At 38.8% G+C, this 24,298-nt stretch overlaps 1 protein-coding gene across 2 annotated transcripts; it reads right to left on the reverse strand.

Annotated features, from left to right (window-relative positions):
- Positions 1 to 1,578: 1,578 nt before the first annotated feature.
- EIF1AX (eukaryotic translation initiation factor 1A X-linked) lies at positions 1,579 to 24,048 on the reverse strand. Of its 2 annotated transcripts, XM_004382836.2 has the most exons (7): positions 23,825 to 24,048; positions 16,210 to 16,293; positions 13,194 to 13,297; positions 11,241 to 11,291; positions 9,800 to 9,881; positions 8,561 to 8,652; positions 1,579 to 6,498 (listed from the first exon to the last, which is right to left on the reverse strand). In XM_004382836.2, exons 1-7 carry the CDS (start codon positions 23,838 to 23,840, stop codon positions 6,493 to 6,495), a joined length of 435 nt encoding a protein of 144 aa, XP_004382893.1. In that variant the 5' UTR covers positions 23,841 to 24,048; the 3' UTR covers positions 1,579 to 6,492. The 2 variants fall into 2 exon arrangements, with proteins under 2 accessions (XP_004382893.1, XP_023593046.1); XM_023737278.1 differs by lacking the exons at positions 16,210 to 16,293; positions 23,825 to 24,048 and having other exon boundaries at positions 13,194 to 13,692.
- Between the last annotated feature and the right edge of the window lie 250 nt (positions 24,049 to 24,298).

Below are 24,298 nucleotides of genomic sequence, written 5' to 3' on the forward strand. Positions count from 1 at the left end.
TCAGAGGCTAACTTGGGAGAATTGACATTTTTGTAATGTTATGTGATACCACCCATAAATAGTGTCTTTTTCCTTAAGCCTTTTTTAAAAAATGACATTCAAATAACAGTTTCCTGGGTTTTCGTTAGGTTCAATTCCTAAATGTTAGACTTTGCGTAGTATCTTAAAATCGGTTATATTTTCTATTTGGTCAGTTAAGTCTAGTGCAGCAGTTCTGAAATGTTTTGGTGTCAAACCCCTTTACAGCAGGCATCGGTAAACTATGGTCCGTGGGCCTATTTTTGTTAAAAGTTTTATTGAAATATAGCCACGCTTTACTTGCTTGTGTGTTGTCTATGGCTAATTTTGTGCTACGACAGCAGAAATGAGTAGTTGTAACAGGGATCATATAACCTCCAAAGTCTGAAACATTTACTATCTGGTCCTTTGCACAAAAAGTTTGCCAGCCCCCGCTTACACTTAAAAATAATTGAGGATGCCAAAGTTTTTGTATCCACTAATGGTGGTGGATGCAAGTTTTCCAGAACTCTAATTTTTAGTTGAAAACTAATTTATCATGGGCAACAAATAGCATCAGTTATCATCCTTGGAATGACAAGTTCACTTGTGGTTTACATCTATCAATATTGACCATATTAAAAATGAAAACTGAGAAATATTTTTAAAATATTTATTAATTCAATAGACCCAATGTGTAAACATAAATAACATATTTTTAATGAAAAATAACTATATTTTCCAAAACATTTATCGAGTGGCATTATTTGACATTTTTGCAAATCTCTTTACTATGTGGCGGAATAGAAGAGTCTCCTATGTGCTTTTGTATTCAGCACATTACGTTGAGGTTAAAGCAAATGAAAATCTGGCCTCACAGAGTTATGTAGTTGAAACAGGGAGGAGTATTTTGACAGTCTTTTCACAATTGTGTATGTCTTTGATACTACACCCAATCTTGACAAGTGGTAATTCCTTAAAAGTTAGCTACGATGTGGAATCTAAAACCAAATCAATGAACTTTTGGTACTATTATAATCCGTTGGTCTATGTTGAACTTTGAATGGATTTTGTAACATCATGCATTGTTCATTTGGAAAATTCTGGTTGACCTAGCTATGAAGTTCTTACAAACATTGACACATTTTATTCTACAACATTAAAAGGTCACATTCAGAAGTATCATCACTGATCTCTTCAGGAAAATCATTCTATTATGATGCTGTCAAGCTAATGGTAGTGGATACTAGTTTTCTAAAAAGCTCAAATTTTATCATCAGCCAACAAATATTGTCTTCCTTGAAAGTGACAGGCTCATTTTCTTCGTTTTTGAGAAAATGTTAACCATAAACCCATGTTTTTATAACCAGTTTGTCCGTTGTCCTTAGAAGTAAAATCGTGTTCCATGAAAAAAAAGCAGCCAGTTCAGCTCTCAACTCAAACAACCACACAAGTACTTCTCCTTGAGACAACCAGTACTTTGGTCTGCAGTGGAAATCTTTCCATTCTGTCACACAAAATATTTAAAAACATGTATAGCCAAGGGTTGGGATTAATACTTTTAACTGCTCCATCAGGGACATTCTTAAGTTAAACTTTTTTTTTTTTTTTTTTTTGTTAAACTGAATTGTTTCTGTTTGCTTTCAGTAGATAACCTTTATCAAGTTAAGAAAATTCCTTCTGTTCCTAGACTTTTAAAGATTTAAAAAAAGAAATCCACAAAACCCAGGTCATCCTATACCTGACAGCCCAGTGGGTTAAATCAGCAATGGGAATTTTTTTACTCAGATTTTGTTTCCACGCTTTGATCTACCACTATAAGGTTGTGAATGGAAAAGATGAATTGGAACACAAAAGACTGGCCTTTTAAAGTTACCAAGTTGGCCAGATGTATAAATATCTATTATCTACTTCACCTATACATCTCTGCATAATATGATAAAACCTGCAAAAGCCAGAACCTGTGTAAGGCCCAAGTTTGAGAAGGAAAACTCAAATATTTCCACAAAAATAAGTGATAGAAAAGTGGTAAGACTGCACTCTGTCAAAAGTGGAAAACTTATGAGACCTGGAAAAAACAAGGCAGTCCCGTCGAGTTCTGGCTCTCAAGGGTTTCTCTGTATAAGGTGTCCTGGGTGTGATTTTGGCAATGTGAGGTCATTTCTGACAACTGGATTCACCATTAGAAAATGTTTTCTCCAGCACAGGTTTGTGGCCAAGTTCACTCACCCAGAAAATGCAACCCCATACTTGGAGTATGAAATGGGTTCATTCGAACAACCAAACACAAAAATAAAACACAGATAAAGCACATATTTTCCTCATGTATCAGAATTAAGCCTTAAAAAAAAAAAAAATTATATTTTCAGAAAAGAATCACCACTAATAAAAGTTTAGTTTCTAAAAATATTATAAACAGTTTGAAAAGAAACCTCTAAATTAGTCAGTGATAATTAGCTGTCATGGATCTGTAATAAAAGGATGTAAAAGAACTTATTAAAGACTTAAGAATGAAATATGACCAGAGCTATCAATAACTATAAACTTTCTCTAAGAGGAGCTGGTATTTTGCAAAGTACCCTCAAGCAACTTAGAGATCTTCTATCTGGAAGTTAATCTTATGTTAAATGAAATGAAGTTGGCGGCAATTATTTTAAATATTGTGTTAACATGGATATACAAATATATATCCTACATGTTCTTTCTATTACAGGAATCAAAGACTGAGTAAAAGAAATGCCAAATATAGAATATAAAAGATGTGCACATTCTCTATTACATAGTCCTAAGCAGCAAGTGCTGCCCTACGTGCATTACACGTGGGGCTTATTGAATCCCCCCTCCAATTTTTTTAGGCTGCTTCTATTCTCCTCAACCCCATCTTACACGGGAGGAGCCTGAAGCTGAGACAAGTTGAAGGTCCTGTGGTCACCTGCCAGTAGAGGACAGAGTGGGGGTTAAGGTACAGGCCACCTGACTCCAGGGCCCATGGTCTTCACCTCTCCATCACACTGCCTCTTAATTACCTCGCAGCTGGCGGGGAAGAGAAGGCAAAGTCCAATACACTATCCAAATTCCTCAGTTCATTCTATACCTGATAGTCTAGTGTCTTATCAAATTTGTAATAAGACTTAATTCAGATTCTGTTCTTTTCTGAATAGGAAGCAAAAAGCATAGATAAAATGAATGATGGTTAAAAGTAAATCAAAAACACAAAGTCGTGGGAGTTATTGCTTTAAGGGGTACCGAGTTTCTGTTGCAGGGAAAAGAAACACTTCTGGAAATGAATAGTGGTGATGGTTACACATGGTGAATGTAACGCCACTGAACTGTACACTTAAAAACGGTTAAAAGGGCAGAAAAGAAAAAAAGAAAAAAAAAAAAAACACGACACAAAGTGGTGTGCAATAGTTCATGGGACCCCAAACAGCATAAATGAAACTTACCCTTACCAAGCAGGATAAACATCTCATGCCAATACAAATCTTTTAATCTTTATGACAGGTAACATAAACAACCCCACTTTTACTAGGATACTGTCAAGCCACAGTTAATGGTGGATGTCATTAAATCTGTATGCAATACAAATATCAGTTATAAATCTAGCTAGGTATTTTATTTTATTGAAAACATGCTTTTACCTATTAGAGTTGCTCTGAAGTCAATACTGACGTTTTCTACCTATCAGAGATGTTACTAAACATCATATAGTATTTACACAACAGAGAGATTAAACTACCAATCACAAGGAGTTTTGTAAGCATCTAGATTTATAGCCATGATTCCACAGATGTGGTGAGGAAAACCAATGGCCATTCCTTAATAAAATACAGGATTTTACATCATGCATAGTTTACAGGCTCAAGAGATGGTCTCTTCAGAGGCTGGATGTTCAAGAAAGATTCAACAAACATCTGAATGTTGGTAGGTCGTTTTACAACAAATGCTTACTTAGTTTGGTTATTTAGCCACCTCAGTAATACAACATTTTTATACTCTAACTGGAAGTAGAATAAACACTGCATGAAAAATGCAACCCTATCAAATTCATTAGTAATTAACTATTACACACTCTTAGTATTAAGTATCATTATTGGATTTCTTTCATTTTATTTTCTTTCTGGGCACAGCTTATGTCATTGTATTATAGGAATCAAAGAATATCACACACACAAAAAAACCTTTTCTTGAAGACCACTTCCACTCTGTAGTTGAAATATCCAATCAATGAAACTGTACAGTTTCCATATGAAATATAAGTTAGTAAAATAACTCCTCCGAGTAGTGTTGCATAGAAGCTACAACTATGTCCTAACTATAATTAATCATCACAATTTGAGATCTTCCAGGATATAATAGTACTAGACTGGGCTGTAACTACCTAGCAAGGGAAAAAAATTAAAAAAAAAAAAAAAAAAAAAAAAAACCCACCAGCAAACACACAAATTGCGGTCATAGCTATAATTTGTAGACTTGAGACAAACCATGTTTGTTAGAGGAGGTAAGTAGAAAAACGAATGTTTAGTTGCACTGTCCCTCCCATGACCTGTATCACGTGTGCAGATCACACATTCTTAGGAAAATAATGCGGAAGGACATGTACTATACATTCAGCACAACACTTTTATGTACAGAAGCCTAAATATCTCAGGAGGTTGATTCTGATAAAGACAATCATTCAGTCCACTCTTCAAGGCTGGTTTCTCACAAATATTATAAACCAGTCCTTGGTCTCAGGTACGTTCCATCTATTAAAGCGTCCAGGAATTCCACAGAATAAGAAACAGAAACCACATTTTTGTGCATTCTTAATTCCTATTCTTCAATTTAATGTTTTATTAGTATATATTCTGACCTCCGATTTTTCACTTTTAGGAAAGGAAATTAGAGAGGGATTAGGGAAGATTCGTTAGTTTTTTGAAGCCATGTGAAGGTTTATTTCCCCTTTATATTACTTCTCATCACTGAAAAGTTCTCTGGAGATCGATTCACAAGCTACATGACAGATCTCTTCTTTTAAAGTTGCATAAGATTTAAATATGGCCAGTGAGGTCTAACTAGCCCAGCCCTTATTTTCATCTTAGAGTTGGTAACTTTAAAAACTAAAAAAGGGTTAACTTAAATCCCAATAAAATACGAAGAGAAAATGTACACACAATAAAATACATCCTTAATACAAAGTAAGGATATAATATACTCTGTAGTACGATATTTTCTTTATTAGCTGTAGCTTTTCCATTCAGAAACCAAAGCCTTGTCTTTTCGTTAAGCTGTGATTCCCTCCTCTTTCTCTAGCTTAGGGATAGTTTGAAAAAGACTTAATATGTACAAGGAGCCCCAGTGCGCAGTGGTTAGGCGCTCAGCTGCTAAGTGAAAGACTGGCGGCTCGAACCCATCAGAGGCTCTATGGGAAAAAGATGTGGCAGTCTGCTCTCGTAAAGATGACAGCCTTGGAAACCCTATGGGGGCAGTTCTACTTTGTCCTATAGGGTCACTATGTGTCAGAACTGACTCAACAGCAGTGATGGGTTATGAAATTAGATTTTCATTTATACATAATTTAAGTGTTTATAAAGCACTCAAAATAGCTTATGATGTTTGACTTTCGAAAATAAAATGACACTCTTAACACAACATAAACTTCTTCTGAAAAAATATTCTACGTACATGCATACCATCAAGACATAAATCTGTTTGGGAAATTTCCTATGCATGTGAAAAACTGTCACAATTATATCAATATTTCCAATGTTAAGATAACTGGGTGCCACCTAGCGTTCAACTTCTGCAACTACTAACTTTGCAAATTCAAAACTGCTATTAAAACCCAGGTTCTAAAAACTGCGTTTTGGAAATGTTTTTTCATTGATATGTCTATGGTGGCAACACAAGATCATGAAAAGAATTATATGATATCAAAATTAGTATAAAAATAGCCACATGCTACTTAAATAGGAAAAACAGACCTACTCATTTTGACTTCAAATGCAGACTTTTGTCTCTTTTTAAACTGTATCAAAATCTCAAGGGAGTATCTAGGTAACTGGAATATACAGAAAGACTCTGTACAGTCAACAGACTAATCAAAACTACAGTCAACAGACTAATCAAAACTAGGGCTTAATCCGAATCCATAATGAGTATAGGGCAAATGATTCATTCAAAATATCCATTTCCTGGAAGTGGTCAAAGTAGGAAAGGCAGTATTGCATATTTCTTCCCCCCACTTTAAAAAAAAAAAAAAAAAAGTAGATGTTGTGGTCTTTTATCCATAAGCTCCATTACATCAAAAGAATAAACTGGGTTTAACATTTCATTTAAGATTCAGCATTATCAGTTTTTAAAGAAACACAAATACCTTAACAATAAATCAGTCTGCTTTAACAATCCGCAGTCATGCTAATGAAATTTTAATCTTCTACAACGAGTCAGAGCCAAAATCCAAATTGTACGACAATCCTCAGAAAAAATGGAATGTAAAACGTTGGGTTCAATTTAGATCTGAAAGCGAAAAGAACATCAGGTCAAACAAAAAAATATTCTTATATTATGACAGTCTACTACATATAAGGAAGACCTTTGCCCTCTTAGGCAATCTGGGAAACAAATCTGTTGGAAGAGGAAATTCTGGACACCAGATTTTTCTCAATTCCAGACTACTGCGGTAAACCTTTATGATCTCCTCCTGAACATTCTATGTTATGTAGAATATTCTTAATAAAGTTTAGCACCTCCTTCCTTCCTGCCTTCCTTCTGTGCTAGTGATTAGATTTGTCTTTCGGGGCTGGGAGCAGACATGGGGGAGCATGATTTCTTCAAGAATGGGACAAGTGTGGTATGGCCAAATTCTCCTCCTCTGAGTCAATTTGGTTATAGTTGTTAAGGCCAGAACAGCTGTAAACCACCTGGAGCAATGTCTCAAGGAAGAGGTAGGGTTCTCAGGTGGTTAACACCACAAAATGTTCAAGGTAATCAAATTCTTTTCATTGTCTGTATCATCTCTTCCCCTGCCAGCCTACTGGGCCCAGGTCCTAGGAAGTGTTGGCTCAGATCCAGAAATGTGTGTCAAGACCCTCAGCCTATCCCCTCTGTATATGTGGCTCTGTGTTCATGCACATGAAAAGGTTAGCCTCCTTCATCTTCTAAAGAGGCTTTTGATTCCAATTCAGATGTCAAAATGTTTGGATCTGCCCTTAGCCAAACATTTTGCTGCATGTCAGGTTCTTGCCACAGAATATAACCGGTAACTCTATTGCCAAGTATTATTAACAGTTTAGTCATATGAATTTTCTGGCTCAGGGACTCCAAAGGGAGGTACATTAAGAAAATAACAGAACAATAATTACTTTTTCTCAATCCTTTTCATTTTCTATCTCCGGGTATGTTTTTAAATGTACATAACATTAGCTGAGTGGTATTTTATGTTTAAAAAATTCATAAATGCATATATACCTTGGTGGTATGTACTCAATTTTTAACTCATAGTGTGAGTACTCTAAATGGTTTGGAGATACATTAGAATATAAGATGGACTAATGGATGAATAAATATATGACAAATCAAGTACAGAAACATGTTAATTATAGAATCTCGGTGTGGGTATCACTTGTGATGGCCAACTTCAGGCTTTGCCAAGACCTGCCTTGGTATTTCTGAAAAGCTCTGGTAATTCTGTTGCACAATCCTGGTCGGGAATAACTGCTCTAGGTATTTTAACATTTCATCTTCAAATCAAAACACTCATCAATTTATTATTTCTCAATTTGTATACACAGGGGGCTTCTGAACTACATTTTTATTAAACGAGGTTTAAAAGAAAAGGGTAGATCAGATTTAAGAGTAACCTATCATACCACCCCAGTCATTCAATAAATTTATATTGCAAAAAAAAAAAAAACAAAAAAAAAAAAACAGTATATTGAATTTCATTCAAATACAGTTAACAGCAGAAGGGCAATGAGGCATTTACTCTTGTGGGCATCACTGCTTTATTATAAGGAAAACCAACACATTTTCCTCAAAATAAACACACCAACTCCAAATCAAGAGTTGGCCAATAGAGGCTACCCAACAAATAAAATAACATCACCCGTTGGCAACAGGCCTCCATTTTAATAAGGCTTTTAATGTTGTAATTCCAACGCTTATCAAGCTGGTTCAATCCTTTTTTTTTTTTTAAACATACTAATGATTCAATTAAGAAAAGGCAGGTTCCTTTGAGATCTTGTATTTCTCACAATTCTCTGCTAATGTCTTAATAGCTACCTCTTTAGACACTCTTAAGTAAACATGTTATGATGACAGAGTGCCTAGCACTCATATTGCCAAAGCAAATATTAATCTTTTCAGGAAATGTTTAAAAGAATTATAAGAATTGTCAGAGTATAAACAGTTTGGCCAGCTGGCTTCAAAATAACAGTGTATTTTAATTAAATCCAAGTCTCAAAATACACCCTTATTTAAGTGTTCAGTATTCTCAGATTAAAGGGAGCTAGGGGAGGAGCTGATTTTTCTGTGGAAAATTCACAAACAAAATCGGACAACTCAAGGTTTGTCTACTTACATCATCAATGTCCTCATCATCATCTCCAATGTCATCAAACTGGATTTCATCATCATCTCCAGGACCAAACGTATCCGTTTCATTGATTTTAGCTAAAGACACAATAACAAATATACTCACATACGATAACCAAGATATTATTAAAATGAGTAATCGTCTACTAAAAGTGGATCTGAGATCAAATGTTAAACTATAAAAGGGGATTCTTACAAGTCAAACTTTAATTCAACCAAAGTTTCATGACAAGAAAAATCCTCCCAACTTCTACCTAACAACCCTACTATGCAGAGCAATACTGTTTTTTTTGCTCAAAACGGTAGTTTTGGTAAGAAGGCTTGAATTACACTAATTCTGAAGCTACTACAACTTCTAAGTGCATGCTAACAACTCCTCCTCCTGAGCTAGGAACAGCTGGTTCACCAGTCATCAGACTCATCAAATCATCAGAAAGATTTGCTCAAATCATGCTTAGCCCTAAGCAGTAAAAGCGCACCAGGAAGTTCGAGGCCTAGTCCCAGATATATTAGCACGTCCTGGATTGGAAATGCCAAGTAAATAATCTCAGTAGGATTTTCATGCTTAAATCAAATTATGCTGTTTTCATGAAAAAATGCAACAGAGCCAAAAAACCAAAAAGCTCCCCAAAACTGCAAAGTAAAAAATGTAGACTTACAAAGTAGTATGTATATGTATAATAGTATGTATACTACATTTTCCCTTTGATGAGGTTATGAGGGACTTAATTTTTGTTTTATTCAAGCTTTTTGTATTAAGAATGCATTGCTTTTTATTTAAGGGGGGAAGAACATTAGTTTAAAAAAATCTTATGGGATACTAAAATACTAGGGGTAAAGATGGACTGAAAACTGGCTTTTTAAAAATAAAAATCAACAACGGCATCTAATTATTGTCTTTGCTTCATGTTTAACTCAGATGAACACTGAGAGTCTCTTGATAGAGGATTTTTTTTTTTAAACGTGTTAACAAAATTATTGCTTTGACTGGTATTATACTGAAGTCCAGGGCTTATAAAGCATAACTGTTCACCAAGTGTATTAGAAACAGATTCCAGTTACTTCTATTTTATACTGTCTAGTATCATAAAGTGTAGGCAGGTATACTTAAAACTAATCATGTAACCACACGCACAAACAAATATGCAAAAAAATACCAAAATCCTTCATCCAAACCCCAACAATTATATCACATGACAGGTTAATATAACAATGCAGACATTACCATGCTCTGGAAGCTCGCCATATGCCTTCAGACTTCTAGCTTCATCTGCATTGTATTTTAAAATTACATCAGCTTTGTTATCCTTAAAAAATAGATGAATAACTTTTAGAACTGATGGTGCCAAATTATTATCGGTTATTTCATAAATTATTTTCAAACTGAATAAGAAATTAAATCTCACCATTCTGCTAGAAACACTTTTCCTTTTCTAAATTTTAAAAGTTTCCTCCCACACTTTAAAAAACATCCTTGGGTTTAAACCAGGAGGAAGAAGCTTGCATGCATGACCGAATGATGAAGAGCTTAGGAAAGACTCTTACAGATTTCACTTTAAAAAGAGCAGAACCACGCAGACCCAATCTTTTAGATTATTTAGTACTACCCTTTGAATAGAAGTCTTTTGAAATACAAAAATTCCCTGGGAGCATATTTTGAAGGGCGATCAAACACTGCAATCCAAAAATTGACACTGGTATAATGATTCAAGGAAATTAATATACTTTTCCATCTATCAGTGGTTCTAAAGGTATGTATCAATCAGAACCTCCAGTTGCACTTTTATAGACTACAGATAGATCTGGGGTGAAGCCTAAGAACTTGTTATTTTAAAAAACTCTTTGGGTGTTTCTCATGCAAACATCCAACAGAGAACCAGGGCCTTAGAACGTCCATACTTCCCCATGTGAAAAGAATCTGACTCAGTTAAGGAGGAAAAAGGGGTGTAAGTTGATTGTTCAAAATGAATTTAATGAGCAAAAGCAGGCCCAAAGAAAGGCAATTAAAACCATCACAGTCATGCAAGGGCAGTGTGATTTCAGACCAAACCCAAAACCAAAATCAACCCCACTGTCATCAAGTCGATTCTGACTCATAGCGACCTTACAGGAAAGAGCAGAACTGCCCCATAGGGTTTCCAAGGAATGGCTGGAGGATTTGCACTGCTGACCTTTTGGTTAGCAGCTAAGTGCTTTAACCACTGCACCACAGGTCTCCTGTGATTCAGACCAGCACTTCTGAAACTGCAGTGTGTATGAAAAGTCCATGGGCATTGTGTTAAAACACACATGGAGATTTAAGAGGCCTGGGGTGGGGCCCAAGAATATGCACTTCTAACAAGTTCCCAGGGGATAGTGATGCCACGGATCTCTGGACCACCCTTCAAGTAGCAGGAGCACAGAAGGATCACAGGAGATGAAGAATCAGAAGTGTTGGGCTTGGCTGTCACTTTATAGTAGGGATGTTACTTCTTTCAGAGCCTTATCTGTCAAACAGGGAGTTAATAACTTTCCCTTCTCCTGAGGTTATTGTTATGATCAAAGAAGAAAATGGACATGAAAATGGCGTGAATTCAAAAGTTATATGGTTATGACTTATGTTCTAAACACTAATGGTTCATCAAATTCAAGCAAGTAAACAAAAAAAATTGAAACGCGATTTTTACCTGATAGTCTCGGAGACCAACCAATATGATGTCTGAGGTATTTATCCAGACCTAGAAAGGAAAATTCACTGCACATTATTCTTAAAATAAAAGGATCAAGAGCAACGCTGAATCAGTCTTCCCATAAAATATACATACTATTCACTCACCTTTGGAGGAAATATCTATTTAGAATTAGGAGAAAATAACTATAGTAAGCAGCTGAGCCTGTTTTAAATTTTCTATAATCTGGAGCCCTGGTGGCAAATTGGTTAAGAGCTCGGCTGCTAACCAAAAGGTTGGCAGTTTGAATCCACCGGTCGCTCCTTGGAAAGCCTATGGGGCAGTTCTACCCTGTCCTGTAGGGTCGCTATGAGTCGGAATTGACTCGACAGCAATGGGTTTGGTTTTTTTGTTTTTTGGGATGTTAAAAATATAACAATCTTACTTAAACTACCTGGCAGTTTAATAATTCCAGAGTAACGATTATTAGTTTAGAAATTAAGAGATTTTTAATCATGAACCACCCCGACATGGGGAGTTATCCCTCCCTCCTTCAGTCTATCTGCCTGCCCACCCGCCCACATATACACAGCTTCCCAAAACCTCTTTAGTTTGGTAAGGATTACCAAACCAAATCTCTAGTTAGGATTAACAAGCCAAAATGTTTAAAAATCATAAAATCGAGTTGGAAAGGACTTTCAACCAACCTGATCAGTCTACCTGAACACCTACCTTGATGGTGAATTAATAATTACTCTCCAAGGCAGCCTATTCATTATCACACTCAGGAAGTTTAACGTGAATAAACACTTATCTAATTTAGTTCACATTCAAATTCTGTTAACACCCTTTACTACTGTTCCCACCACCCCACTCCCAAACCAGATCCAATCAGAGCTTGACTGCTAACCAAAAGGTTGGCAGTTCAAACCCACCAGCCGCTCCCTGGGAGAAAGATGTGGCAGTCTGTTTCCGTAAAGTTTTCCAGCCTTGGAAACCCTATGGGGCAGTTCTACTCTGTCCTACAGGGTCACTATGAGTCGGAATCGACTCAATGGCAACAGGTTTATCAGGTCTCATCAGTCTCCTTTAAACTGCGGCAGTTCCCAGCGTTTTTTTTTCCTTCTTTCTCAACCCTAACATTTGATTAAGAGGTAGGCCATCTGTTTCGCAGAATGCCCTCAATTTGGATTTGTCGACTGTTTCCCCATGATCAGATTCAGGTTACACAATCTTCGCAGGAATACAACATAGATAATGCAAATGCTTTTTTATATAATAGAATGTGCATAAAATTATCATCAAAGATCTTGCTGTTTGACTCATCATAGGAAAATCTTATTCCACTGAAATCTCTGGGAATTTACCTGTCATGGATTGAATTGTGTCCCCCAAAAATACCTGTTAACTTGGCTAGGCCATGATTCCCAGTATTGTGTGACTGTCCACCATTTTGTCATCTGATGGGATTTTCCTGTGTCTTGTAAACCCTCTCTCTATGATGTGGACGAGGTGGGATTAGTGGCAATTATGTTAACGAGGCAGGACTCAATCTACAAGATTAGATTGTCTTATGCCAATCTCCTTTGAGATATAAAAGAGAGAAAGGAGCAGAGAGACACGGGGACCTAATACCACCAAGAAACAAGACCCAGGAGACTATTGTGTTTTTTGGACCCGGGCTCCCTGCGCTAAGAAAATCCTTGACCAGGGGAAGAGAGATGACAAGGACCTTTCCCCAGAGCTGACAGAGAAAGCCTTCCCCTGGTGCTGGTGCCCTGAATTCAGAATTCTAGCCTCCTAGACTGTGAGAGAATAAACTTCTGTTTATTAAAGCCATCCACTTGTGGTATTTCTGTTGTAGCAGCACTAGATAACCAAGACATTACCCTTGGCCCATAAAAACTGAATATAGAGACAATATTTCCCCGACCAATTTTATATTAAAGTAAAACAAATCTCCATACCTACCTTTTTTCTCAACTTTCCTCTGATATGACATAACCTCTTTACACCATCAAAACACATTGCTTCTAATCGTCCATTTCCCAACATTTTGATTACCTGTGCATACTCTGGGGGGAGGGAAAGAAGAAGAGGGTAAGAGATATTGTTCAACTTTTGATAAAAGCAAATTAAAATGACAAGTCCACACAAAATTGACAAGTGAGAACACACTGCTGTACTGGTTAGGAATAAACACATGCAGTAAAAGTATAATAAAAAATCAGTAAAAGCATAAATAAATATAAATTCAGGAGAGGGATTGCTTTAGGGACAAAAAGGAAGAAGAGAAATAATCTGGGAGAGATACAAAGCTGGTAATGTTTCATTTCTTACTGAGTACTAGGGAACAGGCATTTGTTACCCTTTATATTTTATTGTGAGGAATCCTGGTGGCTCAGTGGTCAAAGCGATTGACTGCTAACTGAAAGGTTTGAAACCACCAGTGGATCTGCAGAAGAAAGATGTGGCAGTCTGCTTCCGTAAAGATTTACAGCGTTGAAAACCCTATGGGGTTGCCATGTGTCAGAATCATCTTGATGGCAGTGGGGTTTTTTTTGGTTTGTATATCTTACTGTACATCTCATATATTTCATAATAAATTTATTAAAACATAACGATGTGTAAATTGGTTTAGCCTATTGATGATGAACTGTTTTTACTGCTAAATTAGATCAAACTGTGTGTCTTTTTTTTTTTTTTAAGGACATTACTTGAACAGCAAAAAAGGGTAAATATTCTACCCTGAGATCCCTTTCAAGGTGACACACATTCTAATTTTACCCAGGGAAACCAGAGAAGTCTTTGTTGCCTGTCAATTTCTAAAGCCTTTCCCAGCTATGTGTATCTATGCCAACCCTCTCATTTAATAGAGTAAACAGAAGCCTACAGAGGCCAAGTGATTTGTCTAAGGTCACAAGCTAGTTCAGGGCAGAGCAAGAACCAACACTTTGTAATGCCATTTCCACAAGCTGTCTCTGCTATTATAAATGTTTTAATTATCTACTCATTTTGGGCAAGTAGATTGACTACTGTCTTCACAACCGTATGCTCTACTTTCGGATCTCAAGGTGGCTTGTCAATCTCACACGTTCAAATCCGAGTCCCAGTTTGGCTCTCCTTTCCCTCAGAACCTTAAGAGGCAAATCTCATACAATTTTAATACACTTGGCAAATAAAAGTAGCTTAAACATTAATAATGCCTCTGTTAAGTTAGAATATTTTAGTGATTATTCTAAAGTTCTCGTAAAATCAGAAACATGTTCCCATGTATAATGCCAAACTTTTAGTCAAAACCTTTCTCAAAGGTTACCCAGGAAGCCACCTAATTTAACTGCCATTTGAAAAGTTCTCTGAGAAGGAGATTATGCCTTTAGCTTGCACATGGGCCTGTTTCTTCTGCCACTAAAGACATGAGGCGGGGCATCACTTCAGAGTCTTTAGATTACAGAAGTTGTATGTATGCTAAATCTGTAAATATACTGAGGCATAAATTGGAAAGGCTCAAGTGAGAGGTTGACATGTAGAAGTGAGTTCCTCAGACTACAGTGACTGAGCCTAACGTACCACCTTGTGCCTCAAAAGTAGCTGGTCAACACAGGAGGCAGTCTCTCTTCCAAACTGGGGAAAATATATGAAAAAGAAGAAAAGTGACTGTCCAAATACAGTCAACTGCTAACAGGCAAGAATGACTAAGGCTCAGAAACAGGAGGTTTTTTAGCCAGAAAACATTTTCTTTTTAGTGGCTTATATGCAGAGTATAAACAAATTCACCAAAAATTCTATTCAAAAAATAAAGTATTTTTTTGTTAAGAAGTGCTGGAAATTATTGAGACAATTGAAGAAATTTGAATATGGACTATATACTAGATATTATTATGTTAGTGTTAAACTACCTGAGCATGATAATTCTATTGTAGAGCAGAATTATAATGCTACAATTCTACTGTAGAATATACTTGTTTTTAGAAGCTACATAATGAAATAATAAGGGAAAAGTATCATGGTGTCTGCAATCAACTTTCAAATGGTTTAGAAAAAAACATTACTAATAAAGTAGATGAAGGGCTTAAGGGAGTTCATTGTACTAATATTGCAACTTTTCTGTAGGTTTGAAATTGTTCAAAATAAAAACATGGGGAAAAGGGAAAGTGCTCCAGTCAGAATTAATTTTACGAGCTTCATGTACCTTGGTCTAGCACATACAAAATCTTGATTCAGTCAATTGTTCTCTTCTGGTTTATCATATTTTATGCAGTAATATACTAACAGCAGTGGAGAACTGAGGCGCCTACAAAGGCTTCACATCCAAGGTCTACTAAACACACTGTGTAGGACCACCTACTACAGGTAGTCCCCGACAAGTTTATGTATTCAATTTACGACGAACCGCTCTTACGACTGGCTGGTTTTTGGTACACCTTATTGTTAGTAATACGTACTACATACAATGTTGCAGCATGCAATTTGCTGATGTTATCATTCTCAGGTGTTTACTCACAGATGTTCAACGTTATGATTTATAAAGATACGGGTAATAAAAGGCAATAATATTGAAAAGTTAAAAAAAAAAAAGAGGTATTCAGCTTATGTCAGAACCGACTTAACGATGAAGTCGTCAGTACAGAATCCTGTCCTAAGTCGGGGACTACCTGTATTAAAAAAAGGCCCACTAAATCATGGAATTGCCAACCATGGCTCCAAGGTTTAATCCTCTCTGAACTCTACTATTCATTCTTAGTTTGAACCTGAGTGTCTGCAAAACAAGGAAATGCCTATGTTTACAGAAATGCCACCAGCCTTCAACACAGACTGAGTATATCAAGAAATGATTATCAAAAGGCTTGGAGAAGTGTAGAGGATGAGAAATGGAGAAGAGCAAACAGGGACATGAGAATTATTGCTCAGGATTATGTCAGAGATTGAAATTCTGTATTTAAAAAAGAAATGTTACTAGAAGAAGCCTAACTTCTGAAATGCTTACCTTGCCCATCCTCTTTGAACACTAGCTCTCTTTTTTCAGATTCATTCTCATTCTTACCTCTGCGTCTGTTTTTACCTCCTTTACCTAATGATTTAAAAAAAAAAAAAGTACAAGAAAGATATTAATCATCTGTAAACCAGTATGGAGAAACAAACTAAATTAAGGCTTACAAAGCTTTAAAAAAAGTAACTCAAGAAAATTCAATCATAATAAACATATACATATTACCATCCCTCTACCCTTCTTAGAAGGAGCCCTGGTGGTGCAGTGGTTAAAGCACTTAGCTGCTAACAGAAAGGTCAGCGGTTCGAATCCACCAGCTGTTTGCGGGAGAAAGATATGGCAGTCTGCTTCTGTAAAGATTACAGCCTTGAAAACCCTATGGCACAGTTCTACTCTGTCCTACCGAGTCGTATGAGTCAATCGACTCAACCGCAGTGGGCTTTTGGACCCTTCTTAGAAACTCCTTTTGGGATTTTTTCCTGGCATAAAGTACAAACCAAAAAAAAGCACACATTATTTAAAAGTTATAGAAAAACATTTCACTTTAGCATCCATCCTTTCCAAATAAAAATGGAATCCCACACATATTCTTCTGAACTGAAATCTTGTGTGCCTTCTGAAGCCAGGCCTTATGAAAGGAACCTGATCTAAGTTTCCAAAAGGAAGTGAGAGAAGAGTGGTTGGATCAAGAACTGTGGTTTTTCACACTTTCAGTAGCAGAGCACCATGAATATTGAAAGTCTCAATTTCATGGCACAAACAAGGAATAGTTGTGCTTACCAAAAGCATGTAATATGTATGACATGTAAAATTACACTCATGAGTAAGCACATTCCTGTACATATCTGTCCATGACCCCAACTTAGTCACCTGCTTCTGGATTTTTCTCTTGGTATTTGCTACTGTTCATTCATTTTGCCATCTGTAATTTTTACTATCAGGCTAAGTGGTAAGTGCCAAAGGTCTAAGAAAATTTTATTTCAGAAACTTAAATTTAGACATTATTTTTTGCAAATCAGAGAGTGATATGCACTTTAGCAGCTTTGTCTCTCTTAGGTAATACCAGTTTCAAGAACCACTGGCAGAGAATTCTTAACAGTGCCAGCTGAGTGAGACTAAGGGAAGATGGGATGGGATGGATTTGGCCAAAAAAGCCAATTCAGGGGGAAATGCCATTTACTGTTAACTTCGGGTAGCAGGAATCAGAAGCAGGGAAGGTAAGGTAGGGTATAAGCATTTTTCATTATAATATGTAAGTCTTGTATTACATGACTCTTTAAACTATGTACACATAGTCTGATACAAAAAGATTGCAATTTTATAAATGTGGGCAAGGGTACCTGAGACTAGCTATCTCGAAGCTGATGGGAAGCAGTAAAATTCAGAGGGAAAAACACAGGCTTTGGAATCAAATTCAAATCCTGGCTTCACCTCTATGGAAGGCTTGTTACTTAACCTAACTCTTATATAAAAATGGAAATAATTACAATTATCACCTTCCTTATAGATAATAGTGAAGATTATACAAGTAACAAATGTTTGGTGCCTACTACAGCACCTGTCACAATCTATCAATAAATGATGGCTAACATTAACAACAAACTGGTACCACCTTTCTAGAAAAACAATTCAACAATATTTATCAAGAGCCTGAAAAACATGCAGATTCTTTTTCCTAATAATCTTATTTCTAGCAATATATATGGACATGTAAGAGAAAAATCATTGAAATATAGTAAATATTCAAGTCAACCTAGCAAATGTTTGAATGCCTAACTTCTGAAATGCTTACCTTGCCCATCCTCTTTGAACACTAGCTCTCTTTTTTCAGATTCACTTTGCTAGATGCTGGAGAGTGTCGGGTGAGGCAGTCTGCTAGGGGCCCCTAGCATCCCTGCACATTCTTGCCACATGTGCCAGATTTCAAAGCTTATCGTCTCCTGAGCAGTTTCTATAGACAGTCACACAGGCAAGTAAGTAGGTCAAACTGACCACCACCATGGGGGTGGGGACATGTCTGACTGGTGTTTGCTGCTAGCTCAAGAACTGCTGGGCCCCTGGCCCTGAGTTCCTCTCCTGTAATATAACCCACTACTGTGACTGTGTAATAAAGTCCTTTGTCTCTGACCCAAGAGTTTTATATCTTCTGCCAGTATCCATGAAACAGTAACAGGCTAACCTCTTGACAGTTCTGGCGATGAGGATGGGATGCTGACAGAGACATGGCTTTCTAAAAGGAGGAGGATGAGGCCCAGGGGGTTGGGTTTGTGAACATGAAAACCCACCCTGGCATCCAGTAGCAAATACTCTGACCCAAGTTGTGGGAGAGGGAGAGAAGTAAGGGTCCCCTCACTGTTCTTTAATGTTCAGAGGCCAAGTGGAGAGAAGTAGAATTGAAACAAGCTGCCCAAATGGTGCCTTGGTTGTTGCTGACTCTCCTCCAGGTGGACCAAAAAGAGACGTTATCTTGACAACAGGGCAGTGAGGCAATGTGGCTGTGGCTGCTAAGATAGTTTCCAAAGCTGAAATAAATTGTGTAAGCAATGAAGATCTTGCTACTAGACAGAAAGTGTTGGGTGGACTGAAAACTTTACAAGTTCATTTGCTTGAGCTGCAAGAGTGAAGCCACTCAAAAGTGAAAGTGAATGCAAAGCCTTGCCTAAGAGTGCAGAGCTAGGTGAGCTCTTGGGCCTGGCCCCTGCCACAGTCAGGCTTGGCCAGCACTGAAGATGAAGTCCTGGGCTCAGAGGCAGCCCACAGGCACTGAGGACTGGGGGGTAGAGCACGGCAGCATGCACAGGAGCAGAGAAAAAGGAGTCCCTTGGCCCAGGCACTTGCCTGAGGCCAGGAGGTACTACTACCACTGACTTCTGGCACCAACCCTGGAACAAGGAACCAAGGGAAGGAAAAGGGCAACAATTAAGGTTCCTGCTGTGCCCAATGGGACAATTTACAGTCTAACAATGATAGGCCAATAAGGTACTTGATGGACATTTCATGCCCTTTATCACCTTCCGGCTGCTGGCATCATCAAGAGATTGAATGGACTTCAAAAACATCAACTCAAAAAGATTTCTGACTCCACCTCCCTCATCTCCTCCTGGTCCACACACCATGGTAAGACAGTTTGGTCACTGAATGCAGATGTCCTCAGAAAGGGATTATCGCTTCCTGGCTGCCTCCTACGTAATGACGAGGATGTAATAAGTGGATCACTCAGGGCATGATGCTTCTTTCTTTTCCCAAAGAGCAACCGCAGGCCAGCCTGGCTGGTACACTCACTGTATGATAGCTTAGCCAAAAGAAGGAGACCTAAGGAATGTGAACTTAATTCTAGGTCAGCCACCTGGATTCTCCTGTTAGAGTGATGTAGTCCTAGATCATAAAGATAATGACCATTTGGTTGAGTACACTGCTCACTGAGTCTCCCCTAAAGAGGCCCACAGGGGCCAAGGTAGGAGATATTAAAAAAAAAGACTTACCGGCCTGACAGAGACTGGAGAAAACCCCAGAGTACGGCCCCCGGACACCCTTTTAGCTCAATAATGAAGTCACTCCCGAGGTTCACCCTTCAGCCAAAGACGAGACAGGCCCGTAAAACAAAACGCAACTAATGGGGCACAACAGTCCAGGACAAGGACTAGAAGGCAGGAGGGGACAGGAAAGCTGGTAATAGGGAACCCAAGGCTGAGATGGGACAGTATTGACATGTCATGGGGTTGTTAACCATTGTCATAAAACAATATAAGGAAAATGAAGCACAGAGAAGTAGCTTGCCCAACATGTCACAGCTAGTGAATGGAAGTGACAGATTTGAGTCAAGATAGTCTACGTTTTATAAAAATGTCCCTGTCCCTCTCACACTTGCCAAACTCTGGAAGGTCTGTGAGAGCAGGAGACGATTGGGGAAAAAGGTGAAGTGATAGCTACTGGAATTGGACACACTGATTTTGTGGTGGTGGAGGGAAAGCAATGACTCAGCACCTGGGGAGGAAACACTTGTGAGTTTGGATTTTATCCTATAAGCAGTAGGGTCCACTGAGCAAGGTATCTGAAGTTAAAAAAGCAAGGTACAATGAGAGTGCAATCTCTAAAAACCAGACTGTGGGGGGAAATTCTGTAAGACAAACAATCTGGTTTCTTGATTAGATAAAATGCAAAGAAAATGGGGGGCGGGATCAGATGGAAGGGAAACCTACAGATTAAAAGAGACTCAAAAGACGTATCAGCCAATCGCAATATGCAGACCATATTTGGGTCCTGATTCAGACTAGCCACAAACTGATGGCGTTTGGGGCTGGCAGATGGGTCCAAGGAGGTTCATTTACTAATCTACTTTTGTATATATTCAAAATTCTTCACAATAGAAGTTAAAAAAAATAAACAAAAAAGCAAGGTGAACAGTAAAAAGCCACCATTTCTATAAAAAAGGAAATATATAGTCGTATTGCTTTACAGATGCATTAAAGGTCTCTGGAAGGACACGTACGTGATTGCCTGTGAGAAGGAGCATTAGGTGGCAATGGAGAGATTTAGGAAGGCGATTTCACTTTTTATACTTTTCGAAATTTGAATCATGTCAAGATATTTACTATTTAAGAATTTCAAATAAAAGATACTTTAATAAAAAGCAGGGGTATGACATGATCCTCTGGGTGGGAGAGCGGTGAGGCCACTGTCCTTATTAAAGGTAGAATGGTTTTTATTACAGGTAGAATGAAGAAGGCCTAGCCTAGAGCACACGAAGAGAAGAGGAAGAGGAGGGACAAATAGGTAGAGCACTACTGAGATAGAAACAAGACAATGTGACCAGATGTGGAGGGCAAGGGGGAGGGCAGAAAGGATGCAGAGCTTTTAATCTCTCAGGAGCTCAGTGCCAGCCTCTGTAAACGAGCGGGTTAGAAACAGAGGACCCAAACACCTCTAGATTCTTCCTACCAGTTAGGGTTCTAGAATTCTTTCTCATTAATGTCCTTAAAAATTTCCCCCTTATTCTTTATACATTAAATAATGACATTGCTGATTACTTCCTTTCTCAAACTTTCCTTTTCTGACTTTTAAAGGGCACTATTCTTGATCACTTCAATGTTAATCTTACATCTTCAGTCCCACTATTTCCACCAAGTGTTGGCCTCATACTCCTAATGGCTCACTACATTTCCATTTGAGTGTGCTGTCATCTCAAACAATTTCATTCAAAACTCAACTTAGTTTTACAAAGTGGCTCCTTAATCAACATCCTTGTTTCTATTGGAGCCCTGGTGGCACAGTGGTTAAGAGTTCGGCTGCTAACCAAAAGGTCAGCAGTTTGAATCCACCAGCCACTCCTTGGAAACCCTATGGGGCAGTTCTACTCTGTCCGATAGGGTCACTATGAGTATGAAGTAAGAACAGTCATTTATTCCCAAATTACCAATAAGTTCACTGTATCTCAGAAAAATTAAGTAACTCATTAAGGTCAAAGTGCCAAAGAGTGAGGGTGGGCAGACTCAAATCTATTTTTTTCCTCCTACCCCCTACATTAGGGTACCTCTCCACAGCATTTTGTTCCCACTCTAGAACCTAGATCACATCGGTAGCCATTTCCAAAAAGGTGGGAGAAAGGCTCTAAGTGGTAATGACAATAAGGGACTCATGAGAAGAGTTTGGAGGCAATAAAAGGTTCACAACCCAAACAATAATTTCCTGACTCACCCAAATTCGTTAGTCTCCAGGAAGAGGAAAAAGAGGGATAGGGATTGGGGAGGGGTACACTGAGGGCTTAACCGATCTGTTGTAATTCTTAAGTTCACAGTAACGGACTCTCAGGCATTCATTATACTGCGTATACTTTTCTGTATGCCTCAAAATGTTATATATAAAAAAAGATTCAATGCTTGTCAATTTACCAGAATTAACCATACCCTGATCACCTCCTTCTCTATTTTATTGTGCTGTGATGGAATGTACTGTAAATTCTCTTTTGAAAGAGTGAGACCAGAACTGAGCATACAATAATTAAAGCAGCAGCTTATTCTAACTTTTTCCCTTGCTTTCTTTCTAAAAGAACAGCTAGCTAGTAACTAAACTAAATCAAAACTCTCAAATTCCCTCCTTAAACCAATCAGATGTGTTTGGGGAGAAATTCCCAGTTGATCTTTCTTAAGCAAGACACGGGGCTAGTGAACTAGATATCATTTAGTACAGACATCCTGCCCCCTTGGAACCAAAGGGGAACCTACTATTCACCTAAAGGTGGAGTCAACAGAGCGGAGGTGATTTAATCCAACAAATATTTATTGAGCATCTACTAAATGCCAAGTGCTAGTGATCCAATGTGACTAAGACAGACACTATTCCTGTCCTTTAGAGCTTACAGCCTAAGTGAGTGAAAGAGAAGTCTCATCACTAGAAAAAGCTGAGAATTAGACACTTATGGAAGCAATCCAGTTACCATCTCAGAGGGAATCAGAGATTAGAGAGGTCAGAAAAAAACTAAAAGATTTTTAAAACCTTTTTATCACCCTCAGTCTTTCCGAGAAAAACTAGCAGTAAAACCTTTGCTACAAAAAGGACCTGTGAGTTTCGTTTTGGAGACAGCAAGGTGGAGTGTCCTAAGAGGACTGCCACCAAATACCCCAAGGGATAAAGTGAGTGGTTACAGCTATGAAGAGGAAATAAGGCAGAATCCCTAGAGCCAGCTGTCAAGTAGAAGTGAACACCAGTATGTCTATAAGCTCCTTCCTGTTTAAAAAAAAGAAGTTTTCCCTGTTCCTACCTGCACAATTTTCTATGAGAGGTTATAAGGATATTAAAAATGACAGAAACACCTTACATCTATAAAAAGGAGTATTTATTCAGAATTGATTGTGCAAGTTGTCTGCTTTTACCTATGTTAGGCCTTCCATTTTGGAGGTTTCAAATACACTTATTCTCAAATCTGATAATTTGTGAACGTTTAGCCGAAGAATACACAGAACTTAAAGATCTTTACTCCCACCACAGTAAATACAGAAGCAAAAGCAGAAAACTTTGCTAAACTGTAACAAGTCTTATGGAAAAAAAGAAATAGGTTAAACCCTTTTACAAAAGGATGTGAGAGAATACACCTAGACATGACCCTAAAAATGCATCAAGGGGTTTTGCCCACTGTTTACGAGGGAGAGGGAGTATCCTCAACAATACAGAACTGTTTAGAAAGAAACCCATGCAGAAGTATCCGATGGTGACTGAACTTTAAGAACTGCTTCCAGGGCTTAAACTCCGTGCCCAGGAAGGGCAAAGGGCCTGATTTGCGAAGCCCAGGCCGCCCGGGGGGTCTCCCCACAGGTCCCCGTCACGGGCGGGAAGCTCGCCGTCAGTCTGGCGCGAATTAGGAGCAAAAGCCCACATTCTCCCGCAGAAGGCCCTACAAAAATGGCGTCGGCTCCACCCCAATGTGACCAAACTGGGAGACGGAGTAACTTCCCTGCTCTTCTTCTGAGCTCAGAGTCGCGTGCGGGGCCCCCAGGAGCGTGCACGTGGGGCAGAAAGGATGGAAGATCACTGCAGCCCGGGCAACCCGGAGGCCGCTGGCAGGGCCGGGGAGACCGGGCCGAGCAGAGCTGAGGTACCGGGGTTCGGGCGGCATTACCTTTATTCTTAGGCATGGCGGTGACGGCGGCCTCGTGGCGTCTCCGACTCCTTTCCGGGTGGCGGCGGCGACTCTAGGAGGGGAGCGAGGGGTGACGAGAGGGAGCACGCGGGACGAAGCAGGCGTGAGAAGCCGGATCGCGTGCGAGACAGAGCCTCACGATCTTCCGAAATCCGCTTGCGCCTACGTTCGGCGGCAGCAAATGGCGTCGCGGCTGCATGCGTCACTCTTCCCCGCCTACCGCCGCAGGCTCGGCCCTCCCCCCCGGACCCCACAGCGCAGGCGTGGCTGACAGACACCTCTTCTTGGAACTGAAGGAGACGCGCGGGTCCGCCAGGTTCTCAGCGGGCGGGATGAGACGGGCGGGGGGCGAGGCTGTAGGCAGAGAGAGGGCGGAGTGATAAACAGAGTGGGCGGGACCACGGGTGGTGCGTCATAGCTAAGGGCGGACTGAGGCGCGCCCACTGCTGGTCC

Source organism: Trichechus manatus, unplaced genomic scaffold (assembly GCF_000243295.1).
Source record: "Trichechus manatus latirostris isolate Lorelei unplaced genomic scaffold, TriManLat1.0 scaffold00100, whole genome shotgun sequence".
In the NCBI taxonomy this organism is placed as follows: Eukaryota; Metazoa; Chordata; class Mammalia; order Sirenia; family Trichechidae; genus Trichechus; species Trichechus manatus.

What these genes read in the sequence shown, in the direction of transcription:
- EIF1AX (XM_023737278.1), bottom strand. Translation starts at nt 13,427, where the DNA reads ATGTGTTTATTCCTAACCAGTACAGCAGTGTGTTCTCACTTGTCAATT. An exon ending in TTGGTCTCCGAGACTATCAG is followed by an intron (nt 9,882 to 11,240) that starts GTAAAAATCGCG and finishes CTATTTTTTAAG; the next exon opens with GATAACAAAGCTGATGTAAT. An exon ending in TGGCGAGCTTCCAGAGCATG is followed by an intron (nt 8,653 to 9,799) that starts GTAATGTCTGCA and finishes TTGTGTCTTTAG; the next exon opens with CTAAAATCAATGAAACGGAT.